This window comes from Spinacia oleracea, chromosome 4 (assembly GCF_020520425.1).
Source record: "Spinacia oleracea cultivar Varoflay chromosome 4, BTI_SOV_V1, whole genome shotgun sequence".
NCBI classification, from domain to species: Eukaryota; Viridiplantae; Streptophyta; class Magnoliopsida; order Caryophyllales; family Amaranthaceae; genus Spinacia; species Spinacia oleracea.
The window spans coordinates 170,692,582-170,710,134 of NC_079490.1; the positions used below are offsets into that span (position 1 = coordinate 170,692,582).

The 17,553-nt window shown below is 32.6% G+C and overlaps 1 protein-coding gene across 2 annotated transcripts; it reads right to left on the bottom strand.

The window, feature by feature from the left end:
* Positions 1-6,953: 6,953 nt before the first annotated feature.
* LOC110787890 (boron transporter 4) lies at positions 6,954-17,018 on the bottom strand. 2 transcript variants are annotated; one of them, XM_021992526.2, is made up of 13 exons: positions 16,865-17,018; positions 15,721-15,835; positions 15,516-15,598; positions 14,676-14,868; positions 13,826-13,964; positions 12,113-12,445; positions 11,142-11,315; positions 10,749-10,844; positions 10,538-10,654; positions 9,863-10,182; positions 9,137-9,416; positions 8,668-8,778; positions 6,954-7,349 (listed from the first exon to the last, which is right to left on the bottom strand). In XM_021992526.2, exons 2-13 carry the CDS (start codon positions 15,813-15,815, stop codon positions 7,317-7,319), a joined length of 1,974 nt encoding a protein of 657 aa, XP_021848218.2. In that variant the 5' UTR covers positions 15,816-15,835; positions 16,865-17,018; the 3' UTR covers positions 6,954-7,316. The 2 variants fall into 2 exon arrangements, with proteins under 2 accessions (XP_021848218.2, XP_021848219.2); XM_021992527.2 differs by lacking the exon at positions 14,676-14,868.
* Between the last annotated feature and the right edge of the window lie 535 nt (positions 17,019-17,553).

Below are 17,553 nucleotides of genomic sequence, written 5' to 3' on the forward strand. Positions count from 1 at the left end.
TTCACCCAAAATATATGGAAAAAACTTATTAATATCATGTTAGAGTATTAAATAAAAACACAAGGCTAGTTCTAGAGTTTCAGTTTTTATTGGCTATCAACACTAAGTGTCAAGAATAGAGGGCTACTAATGAGAATTTCCCTTAAAGTTTTATAAAAATCTTAAGTACCCCGTATAATGGATTAATTTTTTAATAAAAAGATAATCTTATATTGGTCATATTTGTTACCAAAGTATAAAAAATAGGAAAAATTGATAAAGGCGGTCTCAACTATGGACGTTCATCTTTAAAAGGTCCCAATTACAGATTATTACTGGCTGGTCCCAACTAAGAGGGGTGTTTACTTTGCGTGTACGACAGAAAATGCTTTTAATAGCGCTTAATAATGCTTTTAACAGCGCTTCTTGAAGCGCTGTTGATGGCTCTGCTATTAAAAGTAAAAGGTACCTTTAATAGTGCTTTTCAAAAGCGCTGTCATATGTTATGTTAGGATAATTCAAATGTTTCTTTCATAGCACTTTATAAGCGCTATTAAAGAAACGCTGTTAAAGGTTTACTGCCAACTTTTAAATTATTTTATAGTAGCGGGTGTATATGAAGCGCTATATATATATATATATATATATATATATATATATATATATATATATATATATATATATATATATATATATATATATATATATATATATATATATATTAAATGTACCTGAAAAATATTTCATTTATTGCCACACAATAACACCATATATTGAAGAAAAGTAAATAGTTGAAAATTTATTTCCAAAACTCAATTAAAAGTATTTTTGCAATTGTCACCCTAGTAAAACTGATTACATAGTTATAAATAAAATTCTAAACATTAAACTACGTAAAATACATTAATTTAATAGACTTATGTTTTTTGGTTCCTTCAACATAACCTATCTATTATATAATCGACGAACAACATGGTGCACTCATTCGGTTCTTACTTCGTCAATCTGCTCTGTTATAACTTGGAAACTGACAATCTGAAAAGTAAAACAATGGGGTATAAGTATTCATACATATATAGAAAAGGAAAAAAACCCAAAAGAATTACTATTACCATAAACAATAAGTGCCATACTTGAAGAAAAAAAATTTGAACTTCACATTATAGGAATAGATTATGATGCCGTTGGAAAAGAATTGCGGATAATGCCTTGCTGATTTACATGGTGGTCTTAAACATTTCAGAGGTCCTATGCTATTCACAAAAGTTGGGCCCCTAAATTTAAAATATGTCCATTTTTTTCATTTTAACTATGTTAAATATGCAGTACAGTGTAAAAAAAAAGTAGTACTTCATTTTTTTGTTATTAAAATTTAATAATAAATAAATAAATAATTAGTACTTTAAAGTTCAAAGTAGTATTTTCGTGCCCTGAAAAAAAAATATGAAGCAATATACTCCATCAAAATTGGCTAAATTGATTTCCAGCAAAAAAGAGGGTAAGTATGTAAAGTGCCTAACACTAATCAATTGTGATCTACACTATTCTGAATTGTGATCTACACTATTCTGGATTGTGATCAGTACTTCAGTAGACTGCAGCCCCTTCGGTCCTATGTGTTGGAATCTTCCAAGCTTCAAAGTAATTAGAAATTCAATAATTCATCAAGAAAGATAGCAAACTCACGAAATACAGAAACAAGAAGTGTAAATAATCAAAATATTCCCCCAAAATAAGAAAAACCATACCAGGAGGCAAGAAAAACTGTAAAAGTTCTAACTTTTGACTTTCGAGTTAACAAATACTCCATATCAAGTTTCCATTCACAAATATTCCCCAGTTTTTTTTATTTGTAAATAAATTAGGTGGTTTAATTGAGGGAGGTATGCAATTGATTGTTAGTTGATTTAACCAGAGTGTTTTATGGGAGTTGGCTAGATGAAGGAGAAGAACTAATGGGCTTGTTTAGGTAATTAATTACAAGAATTAAAGGTGAAACTGGTTCAGATAAGGATCATAGTCAGACAGTGCGGTGGTGACTGGTGAGTAATTTAAGAATACAAGTAGCAGATCTCCTATCATAACTAAAGAGCAAGGATAATTGGATTTGTCTGTAGGCTTAAATTTCACTTTACGGAAGGTTTCAAACAAGCAACATTGACGTATTCACAATTCGGAAGCCTAAGGACCTAATGTATTTAAAGAATGATAAGAAGAAATCCATTTAGGCTGGCCCGTTGCAGATGGGATATTATTACAGAGCTAGCATTGCACTTAGGAAAAGCTCCTAGATTATAGGAATTGTCCTTATATGGGGCATGTTCTCGTAATAGCCCTCTCACTTGTAATGTTCTGGACCTTTTGTGTCTTTCACAGGAATTTCATGGCAAAACTTAGTCATGATGGGAATGTTGATGTTACCTACGATATTGAAGGAGGAGGTAATATACGAACACTTAAAAGAGTTTAGTTGGTAACTCTTTACTTATTTAAATGTCTCATTCAGAAAATAGATTGTCTTCCTTTAAAATGTTAAAGAAAAGATGCGTCTTGTTGAAGAAACTCTCAAAGCTAAGAGAAGCTGCTGCTGCTCTATTAGGTAGGAGAAGCTGTTGCAGCTCTAAACCTTTACATAACTGGGATGCAGAGCTAGGAGAAGCTGCTGCAGCTCTATTAGCTATGGAGGCTGCATATAATCAAGGATTGGGAGGAGTAATAGTGGAGGGTGATGCCCAAAATATTATTAAGTCACTCAAGAATGAAAATACGAGGAAGTGAATCACATTCTCTCGTTCAATATGGTATGAAGGTTTAGGGATTCAAGAAAGGTTTAGAGCGGCTAACACGAAGCCTAGGAAAAACTGCTTCTGTTTTAAAGGAGAATGCTTATGTTTCAGGAAAGGTTTCACGAAGTCTAGGAAAACTGCTTCAGTTTCAGCACGACAATCATAGAGCAGCCTAAAAAGTTGGCACCTTGGACACATTTCTATGTCAATTGGACGATCATCTTTAATAGAAATATATATGTTTCCTATCTGATAGTTAACAGGTTCTTTGCACTCACACACCAACCCCACCCTTGATCCGTACATATGCCAGGAAAAGAAGAAAAAAGAAGGAACATATGAGCAGAGTATTCCTTCGTCTATTCGGAACTTGGTCGGATAACTGGAACTCTTTCAGAGTAGTAACAACTTATCAGGAAACATTCCTGGTGAATTATTCAGTCTGAAAAGAAACATTCCTGATGATTGTAAATGAACATTGTTTCTGCTAAGTGTGTGCAAGAGGGTGGAAAGTGCTTTCAGGAGAACAATGAAATGTGTAATGGGTACATTTACGTTCATTTATAAGAAATTACTAACTCTGGAGTCAAGAATAGTATTAGCTGATTAGCTTTTCATGTGTTTAGGGCCAATCATTGAAGGAATGCATAAAGGACTGGTGAATACGACCACCGCATGTCCGCATTAACGTTTTACAAGAAAATTTATCTCTGATTCAAAACATATAATTACTGAGTGGCTCTCTTAAGCTCGTAATTAACAATATTCTTATGCTTAGGTTCCTACTCTTCCTAGGGCCTGGCTAATTAAATCATTGCAGCCAGTTCATGATTTCATTCATGTGTGAGAACCTTTTACACATATTAATAACAGAAAATTAAGTACTTGTACTTGGAGACTGATGCCACTGTTCTTCTAGATTTTAAAGTCACAATTCCACCTCTGCAATTATTAATGCAATGTGAATGTGATTAACAAGATTTCCTGATATAATCATAATTACTACAAGAACTCCTATAAAATTTGTTACTGCTACATTTGTTCTTTTTGTAACCGAGACAATTATTTTCAAATAGAGCGAGTACAATACAGAACTGGAAATGTCCTAGCTTTCGATCCAAAACAACACTGCTTGTTTCATTATTCATAAACCACTGCATATGATTATATGAACATCTAGATTATTGGCAGTTAACCAGATTTTGGTGTAATTAAAAGCATGATCAAAACTCGGTACAAGGAAGAAAAGCATCACAATTTGGCTTCTACATCATTTTTATTCAACAAGAGTTATACTCGGGTTTACCTGATCACTAGGCTTAGTCTGCAAGAGACTAAAAGCATCATGTCCTCTTCCCCATCCAGAAGACTGTTAGAATTCCACTCGTATGGATGCATTGATGGCTCGATCCAATCTTCGTTTGCTCATTCATTTCAATGTCTACATCATATCATATCTCTCCGGTGGTGGACTGTAAGCATGAGTTTGGATGGATGCCATCTAAACACGCATAATGCCAAGAATATCGCTAATTGGCAAAATCGATCAATACAGAAAAACAGTCGAAGATCTACAAAAAAAAACTGTATTTTCAATCAAACAATAAAAAAACAAATGCATTAACACTGTCGCCTATTATAATAGGAGCTTGATGAGATAATCATAATCAATGCGAGATCTCGAAGGTGGAGCATCTATTAATCCTACAAAAAGATTATCTCATCAAGCTCCTATTAATAGGCGACAGTGTTAATACATTTGAAGAAACTATGCAGTGTAGATCAAAGATCAAAACAACATATTCTTGAAACACGATTGCGCATCAACAATCGCCTAAGGAGAATTGAGACTAGTAAGATAAAGTGATAAGCATCCTAAAAAAAATCTCACTTCCAGTTGGTATTATGTTTTTTAAAAAATTAAATAGTCACATTAGAAGATAAAGTGATAAGCATCCTACTGTAGTTTTCCGAAATTCCAGAAAACGTAATACTCAAGTGCAATAATGAAATCCAAATAATCCAACAACCTATTATCAAAATAGAGAATCAAAACCTAATTACAATATAAATACTCACTACATACGTGAACCAATTCAGAGGAACAAATCCCTAAAACCCTAAAAATCAATCCTAATCGAATGCAAATCCCCTTCACCACAAAACCGTTCAAGAAAACTAATTAACAATAATCCAACACTTAAAACGCAAATTACGAACAACCAAACATAAAATCAACAGATATCGCACATTTTATGAATGGATTACCTTGAAATTCTCTTTCGTCATTAGAAGAAGAACCGAAGGGCGGAGGAAAGGCCGCCACCTGAAGGAAATCGCCACCACCGCAATCGCCGCCATATGATTGATTTTTATAGGCTGGTCTCACCATCTATTAGGGTCTTGAGGCTTGAGGATTTGCACAGTGAAGAGAAGCCAAGGAAGGAAAAAATGCGGGGTTTTTTTCATTTTTGTTTTAGTTTTTTTTTCCTCCTAAACGTTTTAATAGCAAGCAGTAATTTGAGAGCTCGTACGATTTAATATGACAGCGTTTTTTATATAAGCGCAATAATAATTTGTACATATGATAGTGTTTTTTATATAAGCACTATAATATGTTATTTTTTATACTTTTGATAGCAGAAGAGGTAAAAACGCTATTATAAAAACGCTATTAAATGACATTTCTGTAGTAGTGGCCTTTTTACCGATGACCGATTGTGTAAGTCAAGGCCTGAAAATGAAGAACAAAACCAAGGAATATCAAAGAAGAGAATCTGAAATTTGTCATTTAATTCCTAAAATCGAAAACATAAACTACAATCTCGAATTCCTAATTGCTCTAATTTAATCATAGGTGTTGTTGCTATCTTCTTCGTATTGAGTTTCCAATTTCTCTAATGCACCGCCATTAACACCACCATGGAACGATGGACATTAAAGGTGAGATTTTGTTTGATTAACTTAAAATTAACTTAACTATTTTGTTTGATTTCTTTTGTGTTTCTCTTGTAAGTTTTACTGATATTGCAAAGGACATTAAAGGTGGGATTTTGCGATTGTCCAATTCCATTTTATTGGAAAAAAAACGATCGAGTATTGTCTCTGTAATCGCATCTAATTGTCAACCCATGTGTTAAGCACCCCACCGGAAAGCACCATGACAACCACTGCAATCACCCACCACCCCTTGAGACCACCACCGTCTATCTCCTCCTCGACCCCGTCTTCTCCAGGCGAAGCTTCTCTTACAATCGAATTTTTGGCTGAAACAACGCACACCGTAATTAAGGTTGTTGGTAACATTAGAGGGAGACACAAACGAGCAATTGGGAGTTTTGAGGTGGTTTTGGGCATTTGGGTAAGATCATATAGGAGAAGAGAAGGTTGTGGTTGATGGAGGTGACGACAATGGAGATTGAGGAAGGAGTTGTCGACAGTACGGAGGTGCTGGTGGGTGGTAGGGGCGGCAGCTATGGGGGATTATTACTGACGGCCGGAGAGGAAGAAGAAAGGTAAAAAAAAAAAAACATTTGACTGGGTGGGTACGTGGTTGGGTTTTTATTTAATGGGTGGGATTTTAGTTAAATGGGTGGGCTTTTTATTAAATGGTTGGATTTTTTTTTAAGTGGCATGTGATTTTTTAATTTACCCGACACGTCATCGTCTTCAACTTGGTAAACCGGTCATTTTAGAAAAAGACCCACGCAAAGTAAACACCCCCCATAATTGGGACCAGCCAGTAATAATCTGTACTTGGGACCTTTTAAAGATGAACGTCCATAGTTAGGACTGCCTTTATCAATTTTTCCTAAAAAATATAATTTACAAATTATTTCCCATGCGTAGAATGTTTTTTTTTTTAAAGGAAAATAGAATCAATTTTTTTTTATGAGGTGCAAGTTAAAAATAATTATAAAATCAAATATTTACTTTTTTATATATTTTTAATTCTATAAGAGAGGCAAATCAGAGAGCCATTTATGTCAGCTCCGCATTGATTTCCTCTATTTTAACATAGTATATAGATAACCTAATATCCATATATATGGTCAAAATCCACCTTACCTTTGAGCTAAATTTTTACTACTATTTAGACACATAAATTTATTACGGATATTAAAAATAATTTTATTATTAACACTATATAATATTGATAAAAAAGAATATAATTTAAATGTGACTACATTTTTAGGATGTGATACATTGAACTTAATTACCTTTGGTCATACAAATACAATGCACTAATTCCGATACAACGAAACAGAGGGAATGAAATTAAAACTTAGGACCTTCAATATAAATATAACCTACTTCACCTTAATCTTAACCATTTGGTAGTTAAAATGTCATTGGTAACTTAACATTTTTATATAACCTATACTCATAGGTTATAACCTCAATCTTAACTTTTTGGCTAAGATATCATTGGTAAATTCACATACTTGCATAAAGTACTAAAAAACTTGGAAGAGTAAATTAAACCGAAAATTTAATGACCAATTGACCATTATATGATACAACCTTCTTAGAGTCCTAGCAATGCTTGCTTCACTCTGGATGAACAACTTCTTGAGGACGAACCTGAAAAAAGCACAATAAATTACAGCTAATCTATACTAATATATTAAAAGGCCTTTGTGAAAACGTATATGTGTCACGTAGACTCCCTCAATATTACGTCATGTCACCACTAATAAGGATCATGGTATGTTATTGACAACCAAAAAAACATGTAGCAAGGATTGAACATCAAACCTCATGGATTAAAAGTTTCACTTCCTACCATCTTAACTAACTACAATGTTTGTCATATTTTCACATATAAATGTAAAATACAATCTTTTAAAATTGAGCATATTTTTAGAAAACGTAAACCCGACTAAAAGTAAAACCCGGAGCAACGCCCGTGTCACACACTAGTTAAATCAGTACGTAATTGTCGATTTATCATCTATACTAATCTATACTAATATTTTAAAACACAATGTTTGCATAAAGTGACGCCATGTGTCATATCTTTTTTATTATTTTATTTTTTTGTTAAAGCATCATTTATATCCATCATTCACTTTATTTCAAAAGTACTTTTATTTATGTCACATTCTAAATTTAATTTCATTATACTCCAAATGCTTCACATTTTATTATTTCAAAATTTGCGTATACTACTTTATATTACATAAACGATGTAACCGATTTTTTAAATTAAGATACTCGTGCATCGCACGGGGTAAAAACTAGTTCAACTAAAAACATGTACTCCCTCTGTTTCTAAGTACTCGCAACGGTTTGATTTTTGCACTATTTATATATTAACTTTAACCAAAGTTTCTTACTAACATATAAAAATCAAATGTTATTGGGTATTATGTTGTTGGATTAGTCTTAATGTACATTTTTTAAATTTAAATATCAATTTTTTAAAAAGTTTTTACTAATATGTATCCCTCCGTCTCTTTTTGTTCTTTACGTATTTCATTTCAGGTGTCTCATTTTGTTCTTTACATTTCCTTTTATATTATCGCATAATGCATTAATATTTTATCAAAATTTGTGCCCAAATATTATTTTAACCAATTAAATTCATTGGACATTAAATATTTCTCCTTTTCCCAATGTCAGATTTTTGATAAAAGTGAAAACATTATAAATAAACGTAATTTTTCTTGTTTAAATAAAAAAAAAAGTAGAGGAATCTCAATGCACATTAAATAGTCGTGAAATCGCGTGAATAACATCAAACGTAAAGAACAAAAAGAGACGGAGGGAGTAATTGAATATAAGCATGATCAAGCTAGTGTCTTGACAAGTGTGTCAATCAAACCGTTGAGTATTCAGGAACAAGAACAGAGGGAGTACTATAACAAATGTTGCAGTATCAATGGAAAAAATAACGAACCTGAGGATTTTCAAAGCTTAAAGTTCTGAGCTTTAACTCCCCTCTGCTAGTTGTCAGTTCATCAAGTATCTCACCATCATCTCCCACAAGTTCATCTTCCAGGGATTCCCTCTGAAAAACCAAAATGATCACACAATTTTCCCTTTTTTTTCTTTTCACAAGTGTACAGAAAATACAAACTTTTATATTAGGCGGTTTTTACACAAAAGATCACCTTGGTATCATATAAGTTAAAGAATAAAATCAAGTAATTAAGCACTATAATTAATTAGTTTAGCAATAAAACCAATTAGTTAAACAATGAAACTAATTAGTTAAGCACTAAAATTAATTAGTTAAAGAAATGAAACTAATTAGTTAAGCAATCAAAGCGGTATTTCCGGTAAGGCGGTTTTACACAAAAGTTACCGTACAGAAAATGAGAAGAATTGAAAGAGGAAAGTACGTGATGCATCAAGCAAGTACGTACCCTTAAAGACAAGCTGTGAGCGCGTCGTGGTGCACCCACAATCTCTTCATACTCAGCAGCATCAAGTTCTTGCAGATGAATTGGATGAAACATCTTCGGAAGCATATATTGGCGTATGCTTATAAGAAGGAAGAAAGGCAAAGGGAAAAGAATTCCAGCAATTGGTATCCAAGTGATACCAAAACAAATGGCTAAGTATACGAGTTGGAATAGTGTGAAAGCCGCAATGTATTTGAAAGGCACTGATTCTACATATGAAGCATGAGCATCTTCCAAAACCCTGCATCAAATGATTAAATTTTTATTTATCAGCATGATCAAATAAGAAAGGTTTAGTATGTTAGATTTAGTGCTTCTAATTAGTGTTACAGTGTATTAGTGGTCCTTGATTTCAGGAACATGATTATTATTAGTGGGCATTAATTTCAACATATTACGCCGTGCCATGAAAAAGTGGACCATGGTGCACCTTAAGAACATTAGTATATAATTAAAAGAACATCTGATTACGTGAAAAGAACATAGACATATATTTTTATTATTTTTAATAAATTGTGAATTTTTATAACAAAAAAGTAAAACATTATATTGCATGTTCTTTTGTCGTAGTGTCATGTTCTTTTGTTTTTGCACATGTGTTCTTTTGGTGCACATGGTGCACCATACTCTATATACACCATGGTCCATAGTCCACGGATTGATTAATTTAGTTCAAGTGAGCCTTACTTGTAACGTCTGGATGGGGTGATGAAAAGGAGGAGGATTCTTTCCCAAAACTGGCTTCCAGGAAGACTATCAATGGCCATATACGCGAAGTATCCCCAAAGAACAGAGGTTGGTATTAACTTGATTACAGGCATTGCAAACAACGCGCCTGCTACAAGGATTGACTGTAATAAGTTACTCACTCTTTGCTCATTGACTCTAACAGGTAAATAGGCATCAATGTGATCAAGTCTAAAAGCCTTATTCTCCTTTTCTTCTGGGCTGTCTCCCTTTATCATTGCTTGTTTTAGTTCTTCAAGCTCCTTGACAACTTCATGCGGCTAAATTAAGGAAATTATTATTGTCAGATTTATTTCAAACTAGATTAGTTCCCGTGCACGCACAAATATTATAAAATTTATACATTGACCATTTTTTATGAAATATTTGAGTAACAAAGAATTATTTAAAATAAAGTAGTATGGAGTACAAAAGATTATGATAGATTTTTAACAAATTAATAAAGTTTTAGTCAAGTATACTGAATCTTTTCCATAAAATATATTGAAACAAATAAATGAATAAAAATAATAGTTTTGGCGGAAAATTTTTATGTGTCATTCCTGATGTCTATTTTACTATAATGTAATAGATACTTGAGATTTCATCTTAATGAGGAATAACTTGAGAGCTTACATCGGGACTTTGATCCATTTCGATAAAAATATGTTGCATCTGGCCATAGATCTCTGTGCTACTAGCATTTTTCTTTATGCTTTCTTTGGCAGACTCTACCATCTTTCTCCTTATCAACTGTAATTAGATTACATGATATAATTAAGAAGTTAAATGACACAAGTATATAACTAACTTTAAATTAACAAGATTGTGAAAATTGCACACCAACCTGTTTCTTAAGGCTAGCAAGGCTCTTAGTATGCATTGGAGATTGTGGAAGGACACCATTTGCTGGTGGGAGTCCAAGAAGTCCACAAATTAATGTCTACAAATTTCATTGCAAAGTTCAAGATACAAAAATCAGTCACTTAAATTGATTTCAAAGAAACAGTACGGAAAAGGTTACATGTACACCTAGTGTACAAGATTCTCGTATACACCTCTATTAATTTGTTGACACATCATCAAACCCACTAAAAAATGAGAATGAAACACAATAAATACGTCATTTTAACCAATAGAAAAACATAGTGTACAAGATGTCTTGTACACTAGATGTACATGTAGTAGGATCCAAACAGTACACTGTTAAAAAATACAGGTTATAACTTATATGACATACCATAAATCCAAGCAACAAGATATCGTAATGGTATGCAGATGGTTTTTTCAGATTGAACTCCTTTTGTTGTGCCAATTGTGAAGCAACTGTATGATCAAAGAAATACAGTCCTGCTACCATCAACGCCGGAATTATGGCAGCAAAGATGTATGCCACAGGAACCTTCCCCATATCCTGCATTTTCAAAATTTTGTAACAGAATGATTTATTTTTTTCCTCAAATTCAAATAGTTCTTGAGTAGTTCTTGATTTATTTCATAAGTATATGTCTGTATATCTGTATGTGTTCTCAAATCTATTACTACATCCGTTTCAAAATAAATAAATTACATTTACTATTTGCACGGACTCCGGTACAATGTTTGACCATTAATATATCCAATTTTGTATGACAAAAAATTATAAAAAAGTTGACATTTATAAAATACATTTTGAGACTAATCTAAAAAGATATCTCATGATAATTTTTTATATACTTCGTATATTCAAAAGGTCTTACATGCACAAGGTGTACAATAAATTTATTGTACACCAACATAAGTTTTATGCAAATTTCTCTAACTTTTATATTATTAAAGAAAAAGTTGATAGATAAACATTTTAAAGGGACAAATGATAAATTTATACATTATTAATGATTTTAAAGAAATATTTTTTATTAAAATGAAAAATTTTATCAGTAAAAAATAGATAACTTTTACGTATATGAGGGTAACTTTTAAGCATTTTACATTAACTTTAACTTCGATGTACAATATTTATCGTACACCCATTGTAAATAAGAATTTGTGTCGTCTATTATAGTGAGAATTTATGGTCAAAGTTTTGGTTGTTGAACACATTTTTCAAAGCGTAAAAAACTTAATGAAATGGATGTAGTATACTTCGTATTATACTAAAACAGACATCAGCAATGACACGTGTCACTTCCTGGGTAAAAAAAAAATCAATTCTTGAGTATAGTTTGTTACCTTGATCACAGTCCAATGGTATAAAGATTCAGATTGCCAAGGTAGAGGACTATAGAGTCTTCTAGGAACTCCCTCAGGAACTACTTTAGGAATGGTAAATGATAAAGCAGTCCAAATAACAATCATAAATGGAACTCCATAATCTGCAGTAAAACTCCTTAAACGGCCTGTACCGTACCGCCATGATCTTGCCCTACGACTCTTTAAAGCAGTGGAAAGAACACCAAATGTGAAAATGATTCCTAAAACACCATTTAAATACCGCCATTGGAACTCGAATTTCTCTTCACTTGGGTCCTCGGATTTTGGGACTCCGAATTCACTCACAGCTCCCTACATAACACATGAATACGGGATCATAAGAAATATTAGACATGTTCAAACGGGCCGGGTTAGGGCTAGGCTGGGCCAAAGTTAAACGGGTCGGGCTGAGCCAGACTTAACCTCTATTTCCGATTAAAAGCACATTTTTATAATTTAAGCACATACATTTATTTTAGGGTTTTTTTTTTTTCCCCCTTCAGTGATTGTGTGTGTACTTGACAATATGTTCTTTTAAAGCGGATGTGTTTTTTGTTTTTGAAAATGTGCTTGTAATCGGTAAATATGTGATTTTAAACAATAAAAATGTAACTTTTGAAGGAAAAAAAATACAAAACGACCCGGTTGCATGTAGAGCTACGTACAACCGGGTGTACTTTCTACCAATTGACACAGGAATACAGGATCATAAGAAATAATATTAGACATGTTCAACCGGCCGTGTTAGGGCCGGGCCGGACTTAACCTATACTTCCTCCATTCTCATTTACATGACATAAATGTGTTTTTACACTATTTACACAAGCTCCTTTGACTTCTTTTTGTGATTTATACATAACAAAAAAAAAACTTAGTTGTGTGAGATCTTATTAGATTCGTCGTGATAAATATTGTTTAAATATCAACTTTTTATATTTTTTTTAATCCATAATGGAAGATATTAATGTTTGAAATCGTGCATTGGTGCCTAAACAATTGGGTCATTAAAAAAAAGAATAGAGGAAGTATTTTATTGGGCCGGGTTGGATTTGAAACAGGTCGGGCTGGGCTGGGTTCTGCCAACAAAAAACTCAAAATAAGGCGTTGTATACAAGGCCCAAAAGCAACCAAGATGTCTATCAAACTCGTTTCCGTAGTGTGATCGGAGCCCGTTTGACCCGATTCAGCCCAGCTCTTTTTGCTCTAAAGAAATACTTCGTAACTTTTTATTTTTATAGTATATTAATAAAAAAACAAATGGGTCTCGTACTCTCGTCAAACAAACAAACAAAAAAACAGCAAATGGGTAGAGGCGTAGACCATTTTGAGTCATTAGATTATAGATATTATTCCATTAACAAAAATCCAAATATTAATATATTTCCTCCGCTTTTTAATACTCGCAACCGAATAACGTTTGTGATTTTTACACTATTCACATATTATACTTTGATTATTGTTGGTGATTTATACGTAAGGTAAAACATAGTCATGTAGGATCTTGTTAGATTCGTCTTAATGTGAATTGTCAAAATATTAACTTTTTATAATTTTTGCTTAAAGAGAATTAAAGATATTAGTGATCAAAGTTTTGCATTGGCATACGTAAAAATGATAAAAGCTGCGAGTAAAAATGAACAGATGAAGTATTAAACGAATTAAAGTTTGGCTAATAAGAATTAAGGAATGTACCTTGATAGCCTCTTGGATAAAGAGAACAGTAATCAACATGCCAAAGAGTTCCCCTGCAACCCTTGTGAACCGAGTTATGATCGAAGCAGCATTGCATACCGAAAGAAGAATTAACATAAGGGCGGTCCATACACAAACCCTGAATAATGCAACAATTTTTACTACCAATGTTATAAAAAAAAAAGAAAAAAAAGTGCAAATGTTATGCAAAGTTTGTAACAAAATCATCATGTTCTTATGAAATGCATGTTCAGAAATAAAATTTAAAGAAAAAAGTCGATGATAAAGGCCGTAAGTTGCGAAAATATTTAGTTGCCACAATCTAACGTGTCGGAGTTTAATTGATACATATAGGCGCCACGTAATCTATGCGCCATGAGAATATTTTTACTATGAAAATATGTAGATAAGGTAGTCGATATGAAGAACGAAACAAATAAAAGTACTTTCTCCGTTTTTTAAATATTGCACCATGGTTTACTTTACGCTTTCCTATATATACATACTTTGACCCTTAAAATTTCAAATTATGTATAATTAGAAATTATAAAAAGTTTATATTTAGAAAATATATGTCAATGCGAATCTAACAAAATCCACATGGCTACATTTTTCTTAGGTATGGATTACAAAAAATTACCAAATGTCTAGTGTGAATAGTGTAAAATACAAGATGGTGCGATATTTATGGAACAAAGAAAGTATAAGATTTTCCTTTTGTTTTGTAACAGGTATAATAAGTCATATAATTTAAATATTTTAGTTTTCAATTTAAATCATGACACGAAAGCATGTCATGTCATCATTGTGACACGGTTAAACTCTAAATTATTTTCGTAAAAAAAAATACCATGCAGCCCAAGCTAGGAAGAGTTCTTGGCCCAAATCGGGTCGCCCTTTGGCAAAGTTGTAGAGGTAAGAGTACAAAATCACAGTTGGTTCTGCAACCCCTAGTATTAATAGAGGTTGTCCACCAAATATTGATTGTATGATTCCACATATTGCTGTTGAAGCTAGAGTTTCAACTGTGCTCAAACTCCCATCTACATACATGATGAGCAAGATATCACTACAAAATTATGCATTACGGAGTATTAGAAACTGATTTTATAAGTATCTCAAACTTCAGATGGATTACTAATTTCGTCTCTAAATGAAATCGATATAGAATTGTGTATGGAGCTCTAAAAGTTCTGTTTCAAATTTGTAATGGACTTGCCAAAATTCTCAAAAAATTTGAGACAACCTCTATAGGGATGTCTTATTTTTATCTCAAATCCCATCTCTAATCATCATTTTGAGACAGATATTTAGACGAATTAGAGACGAAATTTCTAATCTCTCTATAATGATTTCTTTGTAGTGGATATACCCTATCAGATATCAAACCAGGTAAGACTTAGGACATCTAAGTGCATCCTGGTGCACTATACACCCTCTTACGTACATTTTCCCCTTATATGTGAGAAGAAAATGTGTGAGGGGCCACTAATGAAAATAAAATACCCTAAATTTAGGGTGTAACGACCAGGTCCAGTAATGAGAGCTCCACTTAGTGACTTGGGCCATTGGGCCCGATGGGCCATGTTTGAGACATGATTTTATTAGAAAAGTACGACAAGTCAAGACACGACACGACAACACTCTTAGACTCGGAAATAAATGTGCAAGGGTGTAAGAAGAAGAGTACTTGTGTCTCTGCTGAGTTGTTCCCCAAAGGCAATAACAGGAAGAGCAGAAGCAAAGAAGATGTATGTACTTGGGGCCAGTATCCTATACACCAAAAACAATAACAAAACTTTTAAAAAAAAATTAATTAAATGTTGATTTTAAATAAAAATTACAATAAAATAAAAACATGAGTTTTACTTTGATTAAATTAAAAAGAAGTTTACCCAAATCCAGATTTGATACCACCAACCCAATCTTGCTTGTAGCATGCCAGTCTTCCTTTGACATCACTTACTATCCCTTCTAATGGTCGCCTCATTTTCTGTATTTAATATTTACCTGATTTTTCCAAAAAAATAAAAGATAAGGAAACTTATCTTCTAAATATTTAACAGTTTTTATTAAAATCTTCAACCATTTAATTTCAACATCAATTTTCTAAGGACCGGAAGAATATCCACTAGGAAAACTATTTAAGTGGTCATATAATATAGAACAAAAAAATCGAATATCGTTTTGAATCTTTGGTGAGCATGTTAATTTTTTAACTACTCCGTATAAGACGATATATGGTGCATTCATACATTGATAGGAGTACATAGCTCCAAAATGTTGTTCTACTTTAATTTGATTAGGCAGAAAATTGTAGCTTAGTCAAGAGATTGAGTAAATTAGATTATACTAATACGAGTTAAATAATATTGATATGAGTTAAATAATGTTGATGTTGCTTTCAAAATTGTTACTATTTCATTGCAAAATCTCTAGGAGTCGTCTCCATGAACTTCACATAAACTTAATACGAAGTACGTACTACGCAACTGGATGAATTTTCTTTTGTTTTTGAGATTTATTGATCATTAGATTTTAAAAACGCGTGTAATTGTATGTACTAATCAAAAACTAATTTAAACATATACCAGTAAAAAGGAACAAAAGAAGTATCACGTATATTAGTGTTATTACAAGAGATTCGTTTGAACTTTGAAGAAGTTTTTTCCAATATCTTTACTAAAATTGAATTAATATGTTTACATATTACATGCAATTAAATCTATAGTATTAGTCTAAGTTGCAGAATTTAGGCTCGTTCGGTATCATTGTTTCTTTTATGTTTTTTGGTTTTGATAGCCATATTATTTAGATCGAATCATGAACAAAAAATGTCATGCCTATAGTAATCATCTTCATTTTGAAAGCTGGCATCAAAAAACTGAAAATTACTTTATGTGGTTTTCATATTTTGGTTTTAGTTTTGCAAAAAACAGAAAACTGAAAACAAAAAATGATACCAAATAAGCCCTTAATTATTAACAACGTAATACTGTGTACTTACGATGAAAGCAAGGGGATAGAGAGAAAACTTACGAGTTACGATGTGGAGCGAAAGTCACCGGAAAATATCACCGGCGCCGGAAAATTCTCTCCCTATAACTAAGAAGAGAGAAATGAGAAAGGGTAAACTAGCTAGTTGTGTAATCTGTGTTATGGGGAGGTTCAAAAAGACCCGCGATGAAGTGGTAATGTAATACCTGTATGTGGGCCCAGTTTATTTTTATTTTATTTTCTTTTCTTTTTTATATGGGCAGCCGGGTGGGGCCCAATTGATGGAGTAGATTCTTCTCATATCTGATGATGAAAATCTTGGAAGAAGGAACTAGCTGTCACAACAACTCACAAGTACTGTGTGATTTGTGTCCGTGATAATTAACTTCTTTAATACATACGTGGTCAAACAAACTTGTGTTATTAAGCCAAAACTATGTATGTTAAAAGCAAATTTTTGGTATGAAGTACGGGTTTGGAAGTAGATCAAATTCATACGATTATATCAAATCTACAAAGTATGGTTTTAGAGTCGTTTAGACAACATAATTTTTAATTTGACTTCTCTTAAATTTTGAGACTTTGAGTATAATTATAAAAAAACTCGTATTAACTTTATGTTAAAGTCTTATTTATAGAGTTCGGTTCCAAGTCTAATGGAGGTTCTACACTAAAATCAATTAGCAATAATGGGAGTGACTCCACAAGTCTATAGGTGGTGTTTTCTCTCT